This window comes from Oreochromis aureus, linkage group 19 (genome assembly GCF_013358895.1).
Source record: "Oreochromis aureus strain Israel breed Guangdong linkage group 19, ZZ_aureus, whole genome shotgun sequence".
Lineage (NCBI taxonomy): Eukaryota > Metazoa > Chordata > Actinopteri > Cichliformes > Cichlidae > Oreochromis > Oreochromis aureus.
The window spans coordinates 4,790,035-4,811,326 of record NC_052960.1 but is presented as its reverse complement, the minus strand read 5'-3'; the positions used below and the strand labels follow the sequence as shown (position 1 = coordinate 4,811,326).

The 21,292-nt window shown below is 42.2% G+C and overlaps 1 protein-coding gene across 8 annotated transcripts in view; it reads left to right on the top strand.

Annotated features, from left to right (window-relative positions):
• The window catches only part of kiaa1109 (KIAA1109 ortholog), a 74,740-nt gene that overhangs the window by 31,375 nt on the left and 22,073 nt on the right, over window positions 1-21,292 (top strand). For 3 of the 8 annotated variants that reach the window (XM_039603698.1, XM_039603700.1, XM_031732031.2), the window contains exons 40-64: window positions 170-320; window positions 504-656; window positions 849-1,089; window positions 1,317-1,465; window positions 2,083-2,314; window positions 3,969-4,118; window positions 6,656-6,840; window positions 7,283-7,458; window positions 7,592-8,183; window positions 8,986-9,184; window positions 9,636-9,899; window positions 10,087-10,180; window positions 12,023-12,229; window positions 13,277-13,512; window positions 13,648-13,898; window positions 14,030-14,135; window positions 14,689-14,786; window positions 14,918-15,106; window positions 15,254-15,422; window positions 16,481-16,692; window positions 17,693-17,776; window positions 19,034-19,232; window positions 19,417-19,476; window positions 19,642-19,868; window positions 20,822-20,989. In XM_039603698.1, the coding sequence (XP_039459632.1) occupies window positions 170-320; window positions 504-656; window positions 849-1,089; window positions 1,317-1,465; window positions 2,083-2,314; window positions 3,969-4,118; window positions 6,656-6,840; window positions 7,283-7,458; window positions 7,592-8,183; window positions 8,986-9,184; window positions 9,636-9,899; window positions 10,087-10,180; window positions 12,023-12,229; window positions 13,277-13,512; window positions 13,648-13,898; window positions 14,030-14,135; window positions 14,689-14,786; window positions 14,918-15,106; window positions 15,254-15,422; window positions 16,481-16,692; window positions 17,693-17,776; window positions 19,034-19,232; window positions 19,417-19,476; window positions 19,642-19,868; window positions 20,822-20,989 (4,792 nt within the window). The remainder of the gene's footprint in view (window positions 1-169; window positions 321-503; window positions 657-848; window positions 1,090-1,316; window positions 1,466-2,082; window positions 2,315-3,968; window positions 4,119-6,655; window positions 6,841-7,282; window positions 7,459-7,591; window positions 8,184-8,985; window positions 9,185-9,635; window positions 9,900-10,086; window positions 10,181-12,022; window positions 12,230-13,276; window positions 13,513-13,647; window positions 13,899-14,029; window positions 14,136-14,688; window positions 14,787-14,917; window positions 15,107-15,253; window positions 15,423-16,480; window positions 16,693-17,692; window positions 17,777-19,033; window positions 19,233-19,416; window positions 19,477-19,641; window positions 19,869-20,821; window positions 20,990-21,292) is intronic. The other 5 variants (XM_039603703.1, XM_039603702.1, XM_039603697.1 and 2 more) reach the window with 4 other exon arrangements.

Here is a 21,292-nt window from a genome sequence, read left to right as displayed (position 1 = left end):
AGAAACAAAGCAATTCTTAACCACTTGCAGTTGCAGGCATATTAATTTAAATGCAGCGCCTTTTAACCTATAAACTTTGCAGAGGTCTTATTATATTGTTGGTTGTAATGACCAGTAGTTATTAGGTGAGTAATAATTGTCTGACTGTTGTGTATGTGTGTGTTTATAGGCAGTTGAATCTTCTCAGCACAGCCACACCTGCCATTGGAGCCTGGTTGGTTCCCATTGACCAGCTCAAATCGTCACTTCGGAAACTGGACATGGAGGGCACGCTGCGTGTTTGTGCAGTCATGGGCTGCATCATGACCGAGGCTCTGGAGGTTAGGAGCATATATGTGTCTGCATGAGGAGTGTATGGGTCTCCTGGTTGAATTATTATTTCAAAACATTTTCTTAAATGAGCTTAATATAATGGAAAAACCATTTAAAACTGTTAAAATTCCCAGCAACAGATGGCTTTATTTTTTTATTTATTTATTTATTTATTTCTCAATCCCCAACAGAAAAAGAGCATCCACATCCCGATCAGGAGCAAGTACAACCGCGTGACCAAACGAGCCCGCTACCTCCACGAGAACCCCTCCTGCATGCTTTGTAACATCCTGCACCGCTACCTGCAACAAGCTGACTACTCTGTCATAGAGGAGGCTACTATGGTTAGTGCGAGCCCTTTGACTCTCTTCACTGCTGCAGGATCATAACATGATCATGTGTACTTTTATGACTGATAAAATTAAAAGAGATTCAAACGTCTCTTTTCTCTTGTCTTCTCTGCATTATTTAAATTAATCTGTTATCAGTGTGAAACGGTGGCGCTAATCCGGTTCTCTCCTCTCCTTTTACCCCAGAATGATGGGGTTCCAGCCCTGGTCACTCTAAAGAAAGGTTTGGTAGCATTGGCCAGGCAGTGGATGAAATTCATTGTGGTAACTCAGGGTTTCAAGGCTATTGGCCTGATGAGGCCCAACCAACTTACCAAACCCAAGGAGCCTCAGCAGAACCAGGGTGACACAATTTTGGGACTGGACAATGGAGCTGCTCTGCAGAGTGACACCAGCGCGGATGGGGCTGAATTTGAATTCGATGCAGGTGGGAAACTACAGCTTTCACAGTGCTAATAATATTGTGAGGCACCCATCTGTTGCCACAGATGGGCTGTGAAACTCTTGACCTTTACTTTGTCAGTGTTTGCAAAGATCTGTTACAGACTGATACCACTAGTTTGCTGAAAGGAGCTCTGGGGTTGAGTGACAGACTGTTCAACCTCTTTTAAGGATTTTTTTTTCAGAGTTTTATTTTGTGTTGTTATTTTTAAGCCACAGTGAGTGAACACACGATGTTGCTGGAGGTAGCATGCAGCCGCCCCCCACCGAAAGAAGCCAACTCTGGTCCTGTGAGCGGAGTGGAGATCATGAGGAAACTTTCCAAGTCACACACACACAACGAGTCTGTGCTCAGAATAAAGGTAAGCGTTTTGGTTTTATGTCATGCATTCATATGCAAACTAGGCTGTAAAGATGGCACAACAGATGGACGTACTTTCTTGTAATGAAAAAAATCTTCAGAGATTGTGGATTTCATACATTTGGTTTGTCGGTTGGATGAAATGAGGAATTTTAGGTTGTCGTGAGAGATAGTCATTGTTTTTTTTTTTTTGTTTTATCTTTTCTGGCATTTCAAAACCCAAGGTTGCATAATGATAGTCTGGTTTACATAAACACTTTGCAAAGGTAGGCGCTCTCCACTGCAGACTGATTGTGCTGTCTTGGCTGTGGTATGAAGGTGATTCTGCTTTTGGAAAGCCAGGAGGGATTAGAGCTTTACACTGAGTGACGAGATGACATTTTCCTCTCTCCGAAATTAAAGTGTGATGTGTTTATACAATATTTTTTTTTAGACAACTCGGCTCTTTTGTCTAAAAAAGTATTACCTCAGCTTTAGGTTCAGCCGTGTTCATAATGTTGCCAGACAAAATTTATCCCACCTGTCGCTGAACTAGAACAGGCTCTGGCAGCTTGAGAAAAAAATTATATAGTGTGAACACAAACTCCTCTCAGCAATCTGTACATTTGTCATACCCAGGGCTCGCATCCCTACCAGTCGCTGAGCTACACCAGCGGTGACACAGCAGCTGACTCACCCGCCCATGTGAGCCGCGCAGGCCTGCCAGCCAAGGACAGCCCCAGGAAGGAGAGCCTTCTGAGCAACCTGACGGGCAGCTTTCGGAGTTTGCACAATCTGCTGGAGGGCACGCCCCAGAGGAACGAGCCGTCTGCCGCCACCGCAACCAAGAGCAGCTCACTCACTCGCACAGGTGCTCACACTCGGCCGCTGTTTTGTTGCACTGCTGCTAACTGCAGTATGGGGAAGGTTCTGGTAAAAGTCGATCATGAGTTTGAACTTGATTTTCATCACAGCTTCAAACAATCTAGTTGCATTTCTGTTCCAACACTGACCTCTGCTGTTCAGCAATGTCAGTAATGAATAGGGATGGGTATCGTTTAGGTTTTATCCGATACCAGTACCAAACTGGTACTTTTGAAATGGTGCCGGTGCTTAAACGGTGCTCAAACCGGTGCTTAAAGAATGGAGAACACAAACTTTGTCCAAAAACCTCTCATGTTCAGCTGTTTTTTTTGTAAAAAGATAACAATGTTAGCCTTTTCTGCAGCTATAGGGCATATATGGTCTCACTCTTGGCTGGAAGCAGTGCTTAAACAATGGAAAAAACACAAACTTTGTCCAAAAACCTCTCATGTTTAACTGTTTTTTTGTAAAAAGATAACAATGTTAGCCTTTTCTGCAGCTATAGGGCATATATGGTATCACTCTTGGCTGGAAGCAGTGCTTAAACAATGGAAAAAACACAAACTTTGTCCAAAAACCTCTCATGTTTAACTGTTTTCCACTTTTTCTTTGGTCATTTTAGCCTTTTTGGCCAGGGTGAAGGGAGTATCTGCCATCAAACAAGAAGACAGCCGCATGTAACTACGACGGTGTTTGCTAGTTCACCTTACATGCATTAATTTAATAATGTGGTTAGCATACTCAATGTTAATTACACACGAACAACATGAAGCTACTCCCCCAGAGAAGAACGGCTGCTGCTGCCATCATCATCCTCATCATTTCTGCTACGCTGACAGGGCTAGGGGCCAGGACTCTACTCTTCGGGTTGTTGGGGGATGTTGCTAACTCCGGGTCCGATAACAGGCACCACACCCGCAGTAGATGTGCTCGGTGTGAGGTCTCGCAGCAAGCTATCAAACACGGCGCATTTCTCCGCTTTTAAAAAAACGCTATGCGTCGCCAGGTGTTTCATCAGATTCGAGGTGTTACCTCCTTTGCACAGTATCAGCTTAAAGCACTTGTTGCAGGCTGCTGAGTTTGCATCTTTTGCTGTGAAGTACAGCCAGACTTTTGACCGTTTCGCCTTGGGCATTTTTAATCTGTAGCTCTGCTCTAAAAGAACGTACGTACCTGGCCCCGCCTACTATCCTCGGAAACGTAAAATGATTGGCTAGAATCTAAAGTGTATCCCATCTCAGGGAAAAAAAAAAAGCACTGAAATAAAGCACCGAAATGTGCGCTGCTTTTCGGTCTGGTTACTACCGTTTATGTCAGAACCGGTACCATGATACCGGTACCCATCCCTAGCAATGAATAAACTGCAGCGTGCTCTTAAATCAGCCACCAGCTCACTGTGAACAAATATGTAGACAGAGAGAATTGCACTCAGATCCAAGAAGGACAAACATGAGAAATAAAAGCTGTAAAAAAAAATAGAGTAGAATATGTTTTTAAGGTGTGAAAGTGGGAACATTGTGGAAACATCTCCTTATACGCATTATGCACGTGCTGACTGTAAAAGATGAATTATGCATGAACAGCAGTCAATCCAAGTGTGATATCGAGGTTTTTGTAGTCTGTTCCATGATGCAATATACACTCAATCTCTCCTTGTTTAGGCACAGACATGCTGACTGAGCACCCGCTGCTGTCGGAGCCCTCCTCTGTCAGCTTTTACAACTGGATGTCCAACGCTGTGAGCAACAGGACAGGGGCTGGAGTCCAGGAGTCTCCGGTCAACCGCTCCCAGCACAACAGTCTACAGACAGGTGAGACACCATGAGCTTAATAGAGCTATATAATGCTCTATTTTATGCATTTTTGTTTTAAGCATTCCAGCTGTTTTGTTATGATAATGATGGAATAGATAAAAAATTATTAACATATTCACTCTTTCGGTAACAGTTCAAAGTTTTCTGTAATGTTGTTTCAGTAGCCTCACTGGGTTCTTCTGTCAACCCCTGCTACCAGTACCAACCACTGCCAGATAACAGTCCAGAAGGAGGTCAGGCCTAAATAGTCACTGAGTGCTGTGCTGATGGTGTTGTTGAACTAATTAGCTGACTAGCAGCTAGTTTGTGATTTCCCCCATTAGTTTGTTAGCCATCCAGAACACCTTCGTATATACTAGAGAGATATTTTTGATTTATTGCAATGGAAGAAATTAGAAATTGGATAACAAGCCTTTTTGTTTTGCATGTTTTGCAAAATTAGCACAAAACTCTTTAAAATTGTAAAAGAAGACAGAAACCAATTTGTTTTACAAAAATATTGCAAGCTATTCCAGACTAAAATGAAATGAGAAAAGGCTCTACACAGTATCTGAAGCCTCAGCTTTGAATTTCTGGCTGGTTGTTTTTTGTTTGTTTTGTTTTGCTTTTTAGTTTTTTTAAACCAGATATGGCCTATATTTGGATGAGAGAGTGGAAGACATGGCATCCATGATCTTATATGAACGAGTCATTGTTCTCTTAAAGGCTCCATCAGGCTTTACTGTCTTCTTGCCTCTCCAAAGTTGTGAATTCCCACCAATTAGAATGATTAACTTAAAAAAAATTTGCTACAGAGCTTCACAGCCTTGCAAAGCTGGTACCATGATCGCTAACTCTTAAGCTTCACTTTCATATAAAGCGAGTCACTCATCACCTTTCTCTCTGCAGCTGACAGTTGATCACTAGTGGACATTTCAGGCTCTGGTATATTTCCCACCACCACAGATGTCAGTCCTCATTAGGCCTTTTCATTTGTAGCCACTTAAATGAGTTTTCCTCAACACTGGGACTAGTATAGCTCTGCATCATCAACTTAACGCTACCAGCAGTTACTTCAGTTCAGTTCAGTTCAGTTCATTTTTATTTCAAACATTTCAAACATGTGTCTTCGCAATCATTATAAAATATCATTTCATTATTTGTTTGAAAAGGAGTAGGCAGAAGTATTTACTTATTTGTCCCTACCCCCTCAAGTTTTACCTCTCATTCATTTAATTTTCTTTTAGTCTTAAATTAAACAATCAACATATGATCTATTTGTCAAACTCCCATTGTGGTGCTAGTCTCTTCTTGTGTTTAGTCTTGTTCTTATAAGCCTCTCAAACTGTTCTCACACGTGAATTCTGGATCGTGTCAGAAAAACAAGTCGGGGCCCCTGTTGCCTTTTCTTACATGTAGCACACAACAGATAGTCCAAGTCAGTTGTGTTGTCACTACTGGAAATGCTCTGTGTGGTTTCGATTAAAATGCTGCCTGGGCACGCAACATCCACTTGGTCAGTGTGAATTCATGGTTGTCTAAAAGTGCAGAACACATGTAGGACTGAAATGTCAGTGATGCGACTAAGAAAGCGTCCTTGGATGGGCTTAAAAGCATTTAGAATTACATTTACAACGTAGTAGGAGCCGGCGTAAAGATTCTGACTGAGGAAGGATGTAACGATGCCTCTGTTCAGGTAGATACGGAGCTGTAATCCAGGTGTGCCAAGATGAACCCGTATAACAGTTATATATAAGATACAGACAGACGCTTTGCCTCCAGTGTGTCTTCTCTTTTTAGCTGTAGCACTGGTGCCATTTCAGGTATTTTCAAAACCTTCACATTGCAAAGATCAAATTTTATGTGGTACTAGGACTCCTTTTTGTTTTGTGAGTCTTGAAATCTATACACCTCAAGTCATGTGGTAGCCTGTTAGCCTCTCTCAGCTTGAAGCTGTGTAAGAAAAGCTCATGTTGTTTCCTCACTGGTGCTTTCCTGCTCAACACACTCTCAGTTTAGTGACCTGAAATTTCTCTTATTCCTCACAACACCACTCTATCCCTCGCTCTGTTAGCCTGTACTCCCACTCATCTTCTAAGCTACAAACTGCGGCACCCTGCATTTTGTTTCATTCTCTCTTAACACCAGTTTATTACTTGGAATCAGCCATGCAAATGACTGAAAAACATTTGTTACCTTCGCAATTGTGGATACATTTGTAAGTGTGTAATGATCGGATTTGTGCCAAAGATGATTAAGTTCGTCGTTATGTAGTCACCCGAGTGTGAGCCAATGACAGCACAGCAAATTAGCTGCAGCAGTTTCTCACAAACAAATTAAGTAAGTGTGATGTGGCTGTTTACAGTTGCAAATTGTGCATTAAATGGCTGTAAAGTTCCCCTTAACGTTCCCTCTTGCTGTCTGTGTAATTCATTCCAACATGTTTTTTATGAGGAGCTGGAGTGGTAAAGTGCTCTGCTCTCTCACTGCTGCTTGTACGTGTGCTGCCTTTTCTTACACCACGTGGATCCTAAACCTGTGTTAAACACCCTCAGGTGGGACGTGTAACCTGCCCACCATCCCTTCGGCCTCAGACTTCAACACAGTGCTGTCCAGTGACCAGAACACCCTCGACGGGACCCACTCGCAGCATTCCCAGCACAGCACGAGCCAGGACGACATGGCCGACATTGAAGAGGGGAACCAGTGTCCAGCTGCTGTTCAGCTGGCTGATGCTCAGGTTTGTCTCTAAATCTGTTTTTACACTTTGTAATTAGACATTAATTAGTCAGGTAGTTTGTGTGATATCTGCTGCTCACTGATAAGTTTTAGAACTGGTTCAGAAATTGGTTTTTAAATTAGGTTTTTTTTATGTTGATGCCATTGAAGCAGATAAAAGCTAATGCAGGCTTAATTCACACTGATTTGCAATTAGTCCGATTTGTTTATCGAGTTAGAAAAAGCTGAATATCCAGCAGGTCTGTTGATAAGGAATCATTCTGTGTTAATATAAATGTCACCTGTCTCATACCGCTCGGCATTCATTGGGCTTTCCATTTCCTTATTTCACCGTTTTATTTTAATTTCATACGCAGATGTCAGACGGATAGAAAGCTTTTAGTTAAGCCTCTACAAAAATATCTTCTTTTCTGTGCCTTGATCGTCTGTTTTCATCCCCTCAGGTTGTTTTCAAGCCTTTACTGAGCTACACAGGCATCCAGGCCCAAGATACCACTCCGCTTAGCTATAAGATGTATTTTGGAGAGCACCTGTCTTTTTCCGGCAACCTCGAGTGCCTCAGAGCAGACATTGCCGACTCTGATACCACCAAGGAGCGCAAAAACAAGCGATCCAGGAGGTAAAACTGTCCTAAAACACGGCAGGCCCGTGTTGCATTACCCATCCCTGCTTCTTGGCTTTTTAAGCCTTTTCCTTGGTTTCTTCTCTTAATGAAATTATCTGCTAACACTTTTTGCTCCTTCTATATTAAGGCAAGGCATGGTGAACCTGCCTCCCCTTGAGTTCAAGCCAGCGTTGCTGATTGAGACTTTCAGTGTGAATGCCGTGGTGATGGAGAAGTCAACCAGCGCTCCTCAGGGCCCCACCGCAGCCCCGCTCTCCTTCCACGACCTCAACCGCCGCCACTACAATACATTCCACTGTGACTTCACTACAGCCTGCCAGGCCATCAGCCAGCGCGTCGACATGGCCCTGGTGCGCCTCATCCATCAGTTCAGCACCATGATCGATGATATCAAGGCCACGCAGACTGACATCAAGCTGAGCCGCTACACCGCCGGCTCGGCCTCCCCGACACCCACCTTCAAGGCCCGGCCGTATCGCTACTTCAGGTCATCGGACTTCAGCCGCAGCTCCCGTGGAAGCCTGAATGGGGCGGGCCGCAGTGGAACCCAAACTCTAAAGAGCAAGAGAGGAGTGGGTGGAGGGGGAGGATCAGGAGGGGGAGGTGCAAATGCTGGTGGTTTACCTCCAAACGGACCTCCATCAGGCATGGACACGCTGGGAAGAAGGGAGCCGAGAGGACGCAGCTCCCTCGGACGCTCGGAAAGACGCACCTCCAAGGTAACGATGATAATGACAGAACAAGATGGGAAAATAGCACCATGGATAGAAAGTAATGTGTATTTTGAGGAGCCAAACGTAATAAAGACTTAACTGTAAATGGCTCTGATCAGATTTGATAGGAGTATGAGCTCAAACGGAAACTTCCAAAGTCTTGTAGTTCCTTTGTGCCTGTTCAACGGTTTTGTGAGGCACACCTGTCCAGACCTTTTAGTAGAATCACTAAATTCATTCAGCAGCTGACATTTCCTCCACACAAACCCTAGAGGGAGCCAGTAGATTATAAGAATTTCTCAGAACAGACAGTAGTATCTTAAACACATCTGTGATGTTTCAGTAAGAAATATTTTGTTGCTCGGCTCTGAGTTTTCAACTTTAGAAATCTTCTCGCAAACATGTTTGACTTGGTGAAAGTTCTGTTGTTTCAGAAGTTCGAATATGAGCTTTGAAGTTTGAGGCGCTAAGCACTTTCTAAATGAGATTTTTATTAAAGTAAATGATGTATGAGAGAGGCCCATGATACATTTGAAGTATTTTCCACTCTTAGGAAACTCTCCTGAAATAACTGAGTCACCTCCCTGTATACCAAAGTTCATTTCACAAGTGTCTGTTTTTAGCTTCCATTAAGTGGCTCTGTCGTGACAGCTTACTGCATCATAACTATACTGTCAGAGTAAACAACGGGGTAATAAAATAAGGAATGAGTCAGCAGGCCTGTTTATTTACCCTTCAGCCCCATGATGCATATTGTGGCACGTCTACTTTCTGTTTCATAATGTGGAATATTGCGTAATGCCCTCAGGTGTCACGGAAAGGGTCTCGTGACGTGGCCGACCACATGGCGATCCAGATGGATGACTCGGACTCCATCACGGTGTCAGAGCAGAGCGAGCCATCAGCAGAATGTTGGCAGAACATGTACAAGCTGCTCAACTTCTACTCCCTCATCTCCGATCCCACTGGCATCCTGGAGAAAAGCTCCCCCGAGAACTGCCTTTCAGGTGGAGAAAAGCTTCCAGCACGCATCCAATTCCACATTTCAGTTGTTTAGCTTAACTGTGCCTTTTTCATTCCGCTTTACTCTTCACTCGTACCTTTTCGTACATTTGTTGCAGACTTTATTTTTAGAAGTTGTTACTGTCTTATAATCTGCACACTATGCTCTGCAAATCTGACTTCCTTCATGATCACTGTTTTATAAACACCTTTTCATTAATTTCTCCTGTTTGTGACACACCTATTTCAGTTCATGCTACTAGAATATTTTGCTGCTGTAACAGAGGAGGCTATGACGTTGTGACCATTCCTCAGGAGTGGGAGGATAAACTTTGCCATTTAAAAAAAAAAAAAAAGTGGTGCATCTGTCATCACCGTTTTTATAAATGAAAGTACAGAAACAGTTTTTAATGTAACGTGTAAATCTAAATCCCCTCCAATCATTCATATCCACAGAGACAGGACGTCACACCTCGGAGCCGTTCTGTAAAGTGATATTTGAGAATGAGCAGCAGGATCCCAACACGCCCAGCAAGCCTCCCGGTGCAGGTGGAAGGCGACGCAGCCTTGTGAGCTCCGAGCCTCAGCACGTCACGCTCATCGTGTTCGGCATTGGCATGGTGAACCGCACACACCTGGAGGCAGACATCGGCGGGCTGACCATGGAAGCAGAACTGAAGAAGATACATGGAAGTTTCACCCTGAAGGAGAAGATGAAAGGTTAGGCAGGGATATTGACAGAGATAATGATTTTTCCATCTTTTTTTATGGTAGGAAAGATCCGATATGAAACTTTGGAAAGTCCCAAAGTAGATCGATGCAGGTGTGCAAAAAAAGGGAAGTTCCTGGTCAGTAGAAGTTTGTTTTGTTTGATCTGATCTCTTTTTTGGTGTCGTTGTGCCTGCAGATATTCTGCACCAGAAAATGACAGAGACGTGCGCATCGGCTCACATAGGAGGGGTAAACATCGTTCTGCTGGAGGGGATAACTCCTGACATTCAGTACGTGCAAACTCTCCTTCTGTTCAGCCTGTCGATTAAATATTTTAGCAGCTATTTAAAAAGAAACAAAGCATTTTAATCGAAGCGCTTTGTTCCCGTCTAATCTTAACTGTATTGATCCTCCCTCTCTCTCATTGTAATGTTTTTCTTTCTTTTTTAATAATTCAGCAGGTGGTAGTGTTTTTCTTTTCTATTAGTTTGAATGTTTTCTTTAAAAAAGTGTCTTTTTTTATTTCTTAATCACAATTTTGTAAAGTAAACAACTTTTGCAAAATGTAGTTTACTCTTATCAAAAAAAGTTGATTGAGTGTTTAAGTGTAAACTCCATAAACACCTTTAAAAGCCCACTAAAACATGGTTGTGTTAGTGCTCAGTGAGAACTATTTACAGGCTCCTATCCAGCCAGGTAATTTTATTATGTTTTCTTTTTACTGCAAGCAATTTCCTCAAAAGGTAGCCAACCTAATCAGGTTGCAAGCCTTGTATTTATGCTTTTAGACAGGCCAGTGTGTCTCCACAGTTTTGATTCAGTTTATTACATAAATACATGGCTTACTTAAGAAATCCTCCCACTGTGAAAAGAAAACTGAGCCCTAATACTGTTTCCATAATGTACCTGCACACTCTGCCTGTTTTTAGATTTATGTGGCCAAGACAGTAGCATTCTCGAGTTGTTACTGTGATTGCTTATTTTGGCTCTTGTCCTTTTGACTCAAGTAAAAACAGTGTGCAAAGACAGCAGGTCCCAGTGCAGAAGTAAAACAAAACGATGGTGTCTGACATACCAGTGGGTTGTCAGAAGTTGTTTTAGTGTTGCCTTCTAGATGCAGATTAATTAAGAATATGTTCAACTGTGGTTCTCTGAGCTGCCTGAGCTCATCTTTGTGTTTTAACTGCTTTGTTAATCCAGAGCCTTATCGTAAATAAAGCCTGAACTTCTAAAACATTTTAACAGTACATTTAATGTGAAAAATTGTTCTGACCTTCAAGTTTCTCAAAGTATTTTACACTTTCTTCTTCTTCTTCTTTTTTTTTTTTTAATTTGCTTTCTCTTCCAACTACTTGCCTAGACTGGAGGATTTCCCAACATCTCCCACCAGCACTGCTAAACAAGAGTTTCTGTATGTTTATGCTGCCTTTTAGGGGACTCATTAAACCAAAAGCATTACTTCCTTAAATGTACATCCATCATTTGTTTCAGTCACCTGTTTACCACATCTGTTTTCAGTGAGCATTTACACAGCTCTGTCCCCATGAAGTTTGTGTAAATGGAGCAACTGCCACTGGCTAAAGACCTGTGGATTGTTGTTGCTGACTTTTTTTTCTTCCCCAAAACATAAAATCATTCGATTTCTTTCTCATGTCACTTTTTTCTATAAGATGTCAGAAAAATAAAAGTGAGTCAGTGCAGTATCTCGTTGTGCCAGTGAGAAGCAGAAAACCTGGAGGCACTGAAGCCAAAAAATGGTGTCTCATTATCTATTCAGCTTTCTTGTATTTGTTTACAGCATTCATGTTCTCTTCTAATGTCATCAGTCTGATAAAACACTGCAGTGTATTCATATTTAGTCCACGCGATATCATTTTCCGTTAGCTGAGCCAGCCAGGCTTGCAGACCATGCATTCTTTGTTATTCATTCATAGCGTCACTACCATAACCGCTCATTATGTCCCTAAAAAAACAAAAAACAAAGACGCACACACAAATAATTGCAGTCCTGAATCTGCATGGTGTTTCACTGTTTGGTGTCTAACCCCACCTTCATTCATGCGTCCACGTCTTCTCTATGATTGCATCTTTTTTTGTCCCGCTGCTTATTCCGGTTTCCTCTGTGTTTACAGAACGGTGGTCAAATGCAACATCGCCAAGTCTCAGGCCTTGTACAGTGCCCAGCGGGGCCTGAAGACCAACAACGCTGCTGTCTTCAAAGTGGGGGCCATCCTGATCAACATTCCCCAACACCCAGCTACGCTGCACAGCATGATGGTCCGCAGCTCCCATCAGCTCTCCAAGCAGATCTCCGACCTCATCCGCCAGCCTTCTAATGCGTACGTCTGCTTCACCTATTCAGCCTTTCTCTCAGCTTTTTTCCCCCACTTCAAAGTAATCAGTTTCAAAATGTGCTCAACTTGAAACCATAAATGAATCCACCATCCAACACGTGCTGTCTCTGAATTGTAATGTTTACTCATTCAGTTCTTAATGTCTACTAAACTGACACGTTACTACAGCAGGTCCACACTGTCGCCTGCCTTTAAAACCTGCGTGTGGTCTGTTTCCATGGTAATATGCTGAATTATGTTAATATATTTATAGAGTTGTAGGTGTGCTTTGGGTATTAAAGAACTTGTCTATAATTTGATTTTCGCTGGAATGGAAGTCAGTATCTGCAGAGTTCTGAATAATAACACACACATAACTGAGCAGCGACTTTTCCGAGTGTAGCTTCCTTCAACGCAGTTTACCTCATAACGCTGGGTTGGAAAAATCGGAGGCACTGCTTCCCAAATCCCGTCCAGACATTAACATATTACATCATCACTTGAACATGTAACTATGTAGCACTTTTCTACTCTCACTGACCAATCAGAGTGATTTCCACACACATTTATAAAACACTTTACTTTCTACTTAAGCACTTTATCTACCCACACACTGGCAGCCAATTTAGAATCATCAGTTTAAATTAACATGGACGTTTCTGACTGTGGGAGGAAACCCACGCAGCCAGCCACCCTCCTGACGATACAACACACACAGTAATAAACATAAACTTTATCAATATAGCACTTTAGAACAAAGTCTCATCCTATGGAAGTAATTAAATCATCTGAAAGAAACACAGAAATATTAACAAGAGGAGATTATAAAAAAGAATCAAACACGCCATTGGGGAACAAGGCGGCATTTATAAACACATATCAAACATTCATTAACGCCTCGGAGTAAAAGAATGGATTTAAAAGGCGGTAAAGAAGTTGATGGATCGAAGTGGGATTAAGGCTATGTAATACTTTAAAAGCCAAAGTTGTGGCTAAAGTAGAAAGTCATGCAATCCTGACCTCATGAGTAATTGTTTTTATGTTTTTTAACAGCCAACCTCCTAATAGGGAGGACACCCCCACCCCACAACCCTCTGACAAAGCATCCAGCATCAACCAGACCCCCGTTGAGGCCAACGAGTTCCCTCAGCTTCCCGAAGGCCTGGAGAAGAAGCCCATTGTCCTCAAGTTTAGCGCCATGATGGATGGCATCACCATTGGCGCAGCCCTGCTCCCATCACTGAAAGCAGAGTACAAGATGGGCCGCATGAAGAGCCACGGCATGACGGGTGTGTGAAAATATATCTGATACTACCTTCTGCAATGATATTTATTTAAAATAATTGTTTTCCTCCCAGCCTTTTGTACCAATTTGCTGAGGTTAATGAGTCATGATATTCCTTCTCTCACCATCTTGTCTTTAGGAGCACAAACCAGTTTCACGTTTGAGTTGCCGAACCACAAACTTTGCTTTCAGTCAAAAGTGTCCCCGGTGGACATGTCCCAGCACACTATGTCGCCATCAGCCAGCCTCACGCTGCCGCCGGTTACAATGTCGGGAGAGTACATCATGGAGGATCACGATAGTCACTCAGACCAGGGCTGGGTGCAAGACGACTTCCCAGCAAAACAAGGAAACTACCTGCAGGGCAACTACCTGCGATGTGTAGCTGAGGTAAAAAGCTATAGCAGCAGGTGCTTCACCTAAAGGCCTGTTGATTCACAATCTGCATTTTAAATCTTTAAAGTTTTGTTATTTTTAATAACTAACTGATCTTTGTGTTCGCTGTCCTCTCTCATGCACAGATTGGCTCTTTTGAGCACAACCTGACCACAGACCTGCTCAACCACCTGGTCTTTCTGCAAAAGGTTTTCATGAAGGAAGTGAACGAGGTCATTCAGAAAGTGTCAGGTACTGTAACCTAAACCTTCTGTTTTTTAAAATTCTTATTCTAATTATTATTTTTTAACATTTTTACAGACTTAACAGAATCACGTTCCAGTACTGTATCCTTTATGTGCTGCTGCAGCAGCCGAGCTTTCCTCTTGGATCAATAAAGTTAATCTAATCTCAGACATCTGGCTTTTCCCCACAGCATTCTGTATCCTGCAGCTGCTGCTTCAGTTGCTAAAAAAATCGTTTTCCCTCAAATATCAATGCCCGATGCACTGCTACAAATCCACCCTTGTTTATTTCCACAACATTATTGATAGTAATTTGTTAAGCTCACCAGGCTTGATTGATATAATTGCCCAACAGAGAGAGTAGTGGTAGTTTTTTGCCATTTTAGAGAAAAGAATAACGATGGAGGCACATTAAGGAGGAAAAGCTGCAATTGAACACTACAGCAGATTAATACTTGGACATCTGCCCACCGTCCACATTGCCACACTGTAGCTATGTTTTATCCAGCTTGTGTGTGACCTGAAGTGACCTGTAAGGTGTGTTTGTTCTGTTCTGACAGGAGGAGAACAACCCATCCCACTCTGGAATGAGCATGACACCTCAACAGATGCAGACAAGCCCAAAATCCTGCTTTATTCTCTCAGCCTCAGGTTCAAGGTATGTGATGTTCGGTTGGTTTCAGAAATGCAAAATTATTCTCTTTGGGAGAAGCTTTGTGTTGTTTTGAAGGGATGAAACCAGTTAAAGGTTTCTCTGTGGAGATTTTATTGTTGTCTTCGTGTTCACAGGGAATCCAGATGACAGCAACCACTCCCTCCATGCGAGCCGTGCGCTTTGAGACAGGCCTGATTGAGCTCGAGCTGTCCAACAGAATCCAGTGCAAGGCTCACTCTGGAGGCAGCAGCAGTTACCTGAAACTCTTTGGAAAATGTCAAGTTGACCTCAACCTAGCCCTTGGACAGATTGTCAAGCACCAGGTATAAATGAAATCCTGCACTTTCTTGAGCAGTGTGTCTTACTCAACATACAGACACAGAAACCTCACTTCTTAACAGGTCCTGTTCGTCCCGTGCTTTATCGTATCAGATGACTATTTGATTCCTTTTCTCACTTTCACTTTAAAGGTGTATGAAGAAGCTGGCTCAGATTTCCACCAGGTGGCATACTTCCAAACTCGGATTGGTCTGCGGAACGCTCTGCAGGAGGAAATCAGTGGATCCACTGACAAAGAGGCCGTTCTCATCACACTCAACAGGCCAGTTGTTTTCGCTCAGCCCGTGGCATTCGACAGAGGTTAGGTTTGCTTTTTTTCTGTCTTTGGTGTATAGGTCTTTTAAAACATGGGCTGCATGATATTTAATCTGTATTTTAAGGTGATGATTTTTCTGACGTTCAAAGTTTCTTATGCTTTCTTGACTGAACCAGGATCAGAAGCCTCATTATGTATAATGCAGTACAGCAAACATACGTTATCCTTGAAGTCAGACTTTTCTTTACGTGGCAGCTTTATTGTTAAAGTTACTTTGGTAATTAGAGTGGGCATGTCCTTTATGAAATTATGGGGCGGTATATATACACGTGTAATAAAGTGTAGTAAATGGATGTGACAGCTTAAAAGCTGTGACTGTGTGAGGAAAGTACACAGTGTAATTTGTTGTTGGATCCTTATCAAATCTGTCTGGGATAATTTGTTCCAAGCGATTAAGTTTTTGCTTTTTTGCCATGTGTTTAAAAGTCGCTGCTACTAACTGATGTTGCAGTTAATGTAATAAACTGAAAACATCTACAGCTGGAAGCAACTGCCGAACTTCAGCTCCTGTTAACATTTTTTCAAACTCCCATTATACATTATTCATTGTTACTGTGTCTCAATAATCCGACCCATCAAACACTTTGTAGAAATTTTAGAAACATGTCTGTCTGTTAAGATGACTCCATCGGTCTTACTTAGTCTGGTTTAATAAGACTCAGATATGTAGCTGACATATTTAGGTGACATTACTGGAGAAAGACTTTCTGGTTTGCATAAATTAGGATGCTGTTCAAGTAATTTTGTTTGGAGAAAAGTCCTATTAATGTTGTTGGGTAACACTGAAGAATCAACAGTATAAAGTATAGGTTTCATATTTTGATACTGTGTAACATTATTTCACACTTTGATGCCAATTCCAACACTGGTGGATAAAGTGTGTGTGATTTATTCATGCTCTGGGAAAAACTGATTTTCCTTATTTAGATCCGTATTTGGAGTTTTTGGTTCCTTAATGTCTCAAAATTTGATATAAATTACTTAAATGACATTTGAGATCTTATTTAATGTTTATTCATCCCACCACTGTGCTCTCCTGCAGCTGTGCTCTTCTGGCTGAACTACAAAGCAGCATATGACAACTGGAATGAGCAGCGTATGGCCCTCAACAAGGACATCCACGTGGCCACAAAAGAAGTGGTGGATAAGCTGCCAGGCATTCAACAGACCTCCGCCCAGGCATTCAGCACCCTCTTTCTCCAACTGACTGTCAATGACCTGGGTATTTGCCTGCCAATTACCAACACATCTCAGGTAATATGCTATGACTGAGTCTGCCAAGTGTCATTGGTCAGTCCCTTTGAGTGTTAGAATGTTTTCTTATAAATAATCTTATATATTTTTAAGCAGCAGTACAAAGTTTAAAGTCTGTTCTCTAAGTATCCTTTGAAAGCAGGTTTAGGATATAAAGTGCACCACTTATTTTGTTTTGTAAATAGTTTTAATATATGCTGACTTGAAATACACACTTTCAAAAGTTATAAAAAACAAAAATCACCAACAAGGTGTTCTGCTTGTGGCTCTATGGCTTGCTTCCATCACTGCTGCTCATATCAGATCAGCCAAATTTGAATGTGCTGATGAATCTACTAGTGCACTGATCACGAGTAGATGCCACAATCTGCAGTCGTTTTCATGGAAGACATTGATTTCCTATGTCTGCAAGTGCTCACCTAGTGTAGCAGTAGGTAAACTGGAAATGCAGACTGCTTGCCTTCAAAGTAAAAGTAGTTTATGCTGAAACATGTTGGTTACAGTCATAAGACACTATCTTTACTTAGAAGGCAATTTCCAGTTTGTATCACAATTTACAATATTTAACTGCTGCTTGCCTAGTAGTTGGTCGCAGTCTGCTGTACTTGCAGCTCATTCCACCGAGCAGCAGCCAGCAACTTGCAGCAAAAACACTAACTAACTGGTTAGAGAATCCACATTTTTCCCTGGCTTTTGGAAATTTCCAGCTCATCACCAACCAGTCTGCAGGCATGTTAGACTGATACCAAGAACCATTCAGTAATGTTGAGCTACTCCTATCATATCTGATGTCAGTGCTTCCTCAATAATCGCTGTAAATCTGTATACAGTCCCAACAGACAGGCTTCCTCACAGTTATTTTAAGTCAGCATGTGCATATTGGGTGTCCTATATTTTACTGTACTCATTCATTATAGTTTGAATTATGCTTATTCTACTTTGCATGCTAGGATTGGAAAGATTTGAGACACAGACAGTTATGTTACACTTATTTCCATAGAGAGGACAAGAACCAGTTACGGAGGGCACAAACTCTGAAGCTGGGGCCAGCTCATCAGCAGGCCAGCAAAGAAATGCACGAAAAGTAACCAAAAGTTTATTACATCTCTTGGGATGGCTTGGTGTGAGGTGTTGACTGATACTGAGTGACGCTCTTCTATAAAACCTGTCACACTGCAGTATACTGCATCATAGGTGCTTTGTGGTTTAAAAAAAATGCTTCTCTAACGGCAGCATAACAAGTAGTGAAGCTTGGGCTGGTGTTTGAGGTGTGTTTTCATCATAAAAGTTATGCCTGTTGGTATTGAGTATTGATTATGTGAGTGCCTTTAAGTTACGTACATTTCTATATGCGAGACTAATCAAGAATATAGTTAGGTGCAGTGTTGCACATGGTGGGCTCTCTCTACGCTTGTATGCATGTGGTATTTTGCATTGGTTTATATCTGGAATCTTGTAATAGCTGCCCCAAAATTGTGGTCTGATTATTTTCATCCAGCTGATTAAAAATGGGTTAGTAAATAGTTCAGATACAGTTATATGTATTTTCCTAATGATGATGATCAGACTGCTATTCTGGGACTAATGTCAGGTTAATCAAATTCATGTAATTTGGATGTGTGGGTTTTTGTTTGTTTGTTTTTTCTTCTTTAATCACTGATTTTCTGTGTTTGAACTTGAAATGTACTGAAGAGCTTGGTAACACTTCACTCAGAGATATATTTATGTCAGTAGCACTTAAACTTGTTCCCTTGAAGGTTTTAAAGTGGACCTCTCTTGTTAAGCTTTTGACTTATTTTCAGGTGGACTTTAATATTAAACATGCTAAAATAACAAACAAAAAAGTTTCAGACTTTTTGGATCTTTATGATGCTAATGAGAACTGATATGCTGACCTGGTAAGGTACACAGTTCTGGCTCCACTCTTTCACCTGCCATTCAAACCTTCTGTTGGTGATTTTTCGGCCATAAGAGTAAAGATGCGTTAAAGAGGCGGTGCAAAGGGTGTTAAACCACCTTGTGTGGAGACAGACTATACAGAGGCCCGAAAGATGTAAAAAGGATTATTTGTTTTGTACTGTGAATCATGTATAATCTAGAGTCCAAGCTAAAATGTATAAAGCTGGAAATAAGCATAGCAAATCCCCTTTAATGTGCAATAATTTGCCGTTGTGCTATTGTTCTTAATATTTAGTTAAGTTGATGACGGCTGTACAGAATGAAGTGTTGCCAGCGCTTCCTTTTCCAAACAAATGGAGGTGGTTTGTCTTTCCTTGTACTCTCCCCCCTTCTCCTCTGTCCCTTGAGGCCAGAGTAACCTTTCTCCCTGCCATTCCACCAGGCCAATCACAGCATAGATTTTGACACGGGCTCTGCACTGGTCCTGACCATCGAGAGCACACTGATCACCGCCTGCTCCTCCGAGTCCCTGGTGAGTAAAGGACACTTCAAAAATTTCTGCATCCGCTTCGCCGAGGGCTTCGAGACCTCCTGGGACGACTGGAAGCCTGAAGTCCGGGGAGAAATCGTCATGAATGCCTGTGAGTGACACAGTTTATGCAAATGTTTTTATCTAAGTGTTGCAGAAAGCCATTTCAAGTACAAATTGTGTACTGTGTGAGCCCGTTCACATTTGATTTGAGAGCTAGTGGGCAGAAGAAGACTATGTCAGTGTGTCTCTATAGAGATCATAAAAGATATTTGTTTGTATGTACCTGTGTGCAGGTGTAGTCCCTGACGGTACATATGAAGTGTGTTCCAGGACTACAGGGCAGCCCTCTGCAGGCAAGTTCTTTTAACTATGCTCTGGTCTATTAAATATAGATCACACCCTAGAGCTGCACAATGATATTGAGACTGTGTGGAAAATTTTATTATTTATTGCATTAATTTTGCCCACATCATCCACTGTTTTCCCTCTCACTCCTGGCTTCCTTTTCACCAAAACAGAAAGCAGCAGCGCTGGTACCTGGACTCTCAATGTGCTTTGGAAGATGTGTGGAATCGACGTTCACATGGACCCCAACATCGGCAAGCGCCTCAACGCTCTGGGTAACACCCTGACGTCCCTGACGGGCGAGGAGGACATAGACGACATCGCTGATCTGAACTCTGTGAACATGGCAGACCTTTCAGATGAGGACGAAACCGACTCCATGTCACCCACCACGCACATGGTCAGATACCCCTCAGTTTGTTTTTATTACAGTTTAGTTTGAATTCGGAAGATTGCTAAAGAGTAATTGTGTATTTCCGCCACAGCTGGATTCAGTCGTTCTTTCACAGCTTGACTTTAACGAGACACGAGCAGCTGTTACATCAGTCAGATCAGATGGTCTCCTTTAAGTTAGAAAGTTCTCAGGAAATATCTAAAAAAAAAATATTTCCAGTGTTGAAAGTTGTGAAAAGAAAAACTCTAAACTGAAGTGGGGATATTCAGCTGTCGAGCTTACTACTAGTCAGTATCACAGGTTGAAGAAGAAGTTCAACATTCAGGGAAATGCATCTATTCTCTTATTTTGCATCTGGTAATATGAGAAGATAAGTACCACTGTGGTGTATGTAAATGAGATAACAGACTGCAGCAGCAGCTGTTACCTTAGTTTGATGCAAAGACTGGAAACAGGGAATGTGTTGATAACTAAAGCTGCCTCTAAAACAAATTGGTTTGGGTTGTCTGGGGGGCTGTTATGATTTTCTGCTGGTTTCCAGCAGCCTCACAAGATTGAGGCCACAGCTCCCAGCTAGGAAACACTCAGGCACGTAACCCTTCAGTAAAACAGCAAATTGCTGGGTTTTTTTCTCTTTGGTTTTTGCACAGATTAAGCAAACTGATAAAATGTGTTAGTTTGGGTTCTTTAGGACTGCCTATATTCTCTTTTCACAAAGCTAACCAGCTGCTGTTCATTGTGGTGTCGCAGGTAAGATCTACGATATCTTCTCATCGTGCTGTCGACAGGATAGTGTTTGTGGATTTCTAAAATGTTGAACTATTCCTTTAATAATGCATCAGTCCGTTTGAACAAATCCTACCTGGCTTGCATTTAAAAAAAGCTTCAGAAGGCGAAGTCTGACCCAGGCTGTCCGTTGTTCCACCTTTCCATTCACCTGTCCCTGCTGTTATTTACAGACTCCAGAGTTCAGCCCTCGGCTGACCTTAAGGAAGCGTCTGGTAAACCACATCCTGGGCCTCAGCCCCAGGCCTCAGAGTGTATCTGTCCCCGCCGACTACTTAAACTGCGCATCTCCTTGCCTACCAGGCAGTGGCAGAACCCAAAGACCCCTCTCCTGGGCTTGTGTATGTAGCCGCCCGCAGTGTTAAACTTTTCTCCTGGCTGGTTGAATCACTTACAAGGTCACATTTCAGGCACCTGCACTTAAGAGATGAAGGCTGTGGATTCCAAGATTCTGAGCGGTGTTATTTGCTTCCACTGCCCTCCTCATTAAGCTTCAATGATGGGTGAAAAGAAGTAGATTAGTGGCCCATAATTCCCTTTGGCAATAAAGCTTTGTTTCCTTCTTTCACTAGGAGTTGTGGTGGTGGTGGTGGTGTCTCTTGTTTTGTGACATGGCTCCTGGTGTGTGGATAATTCTACAGATA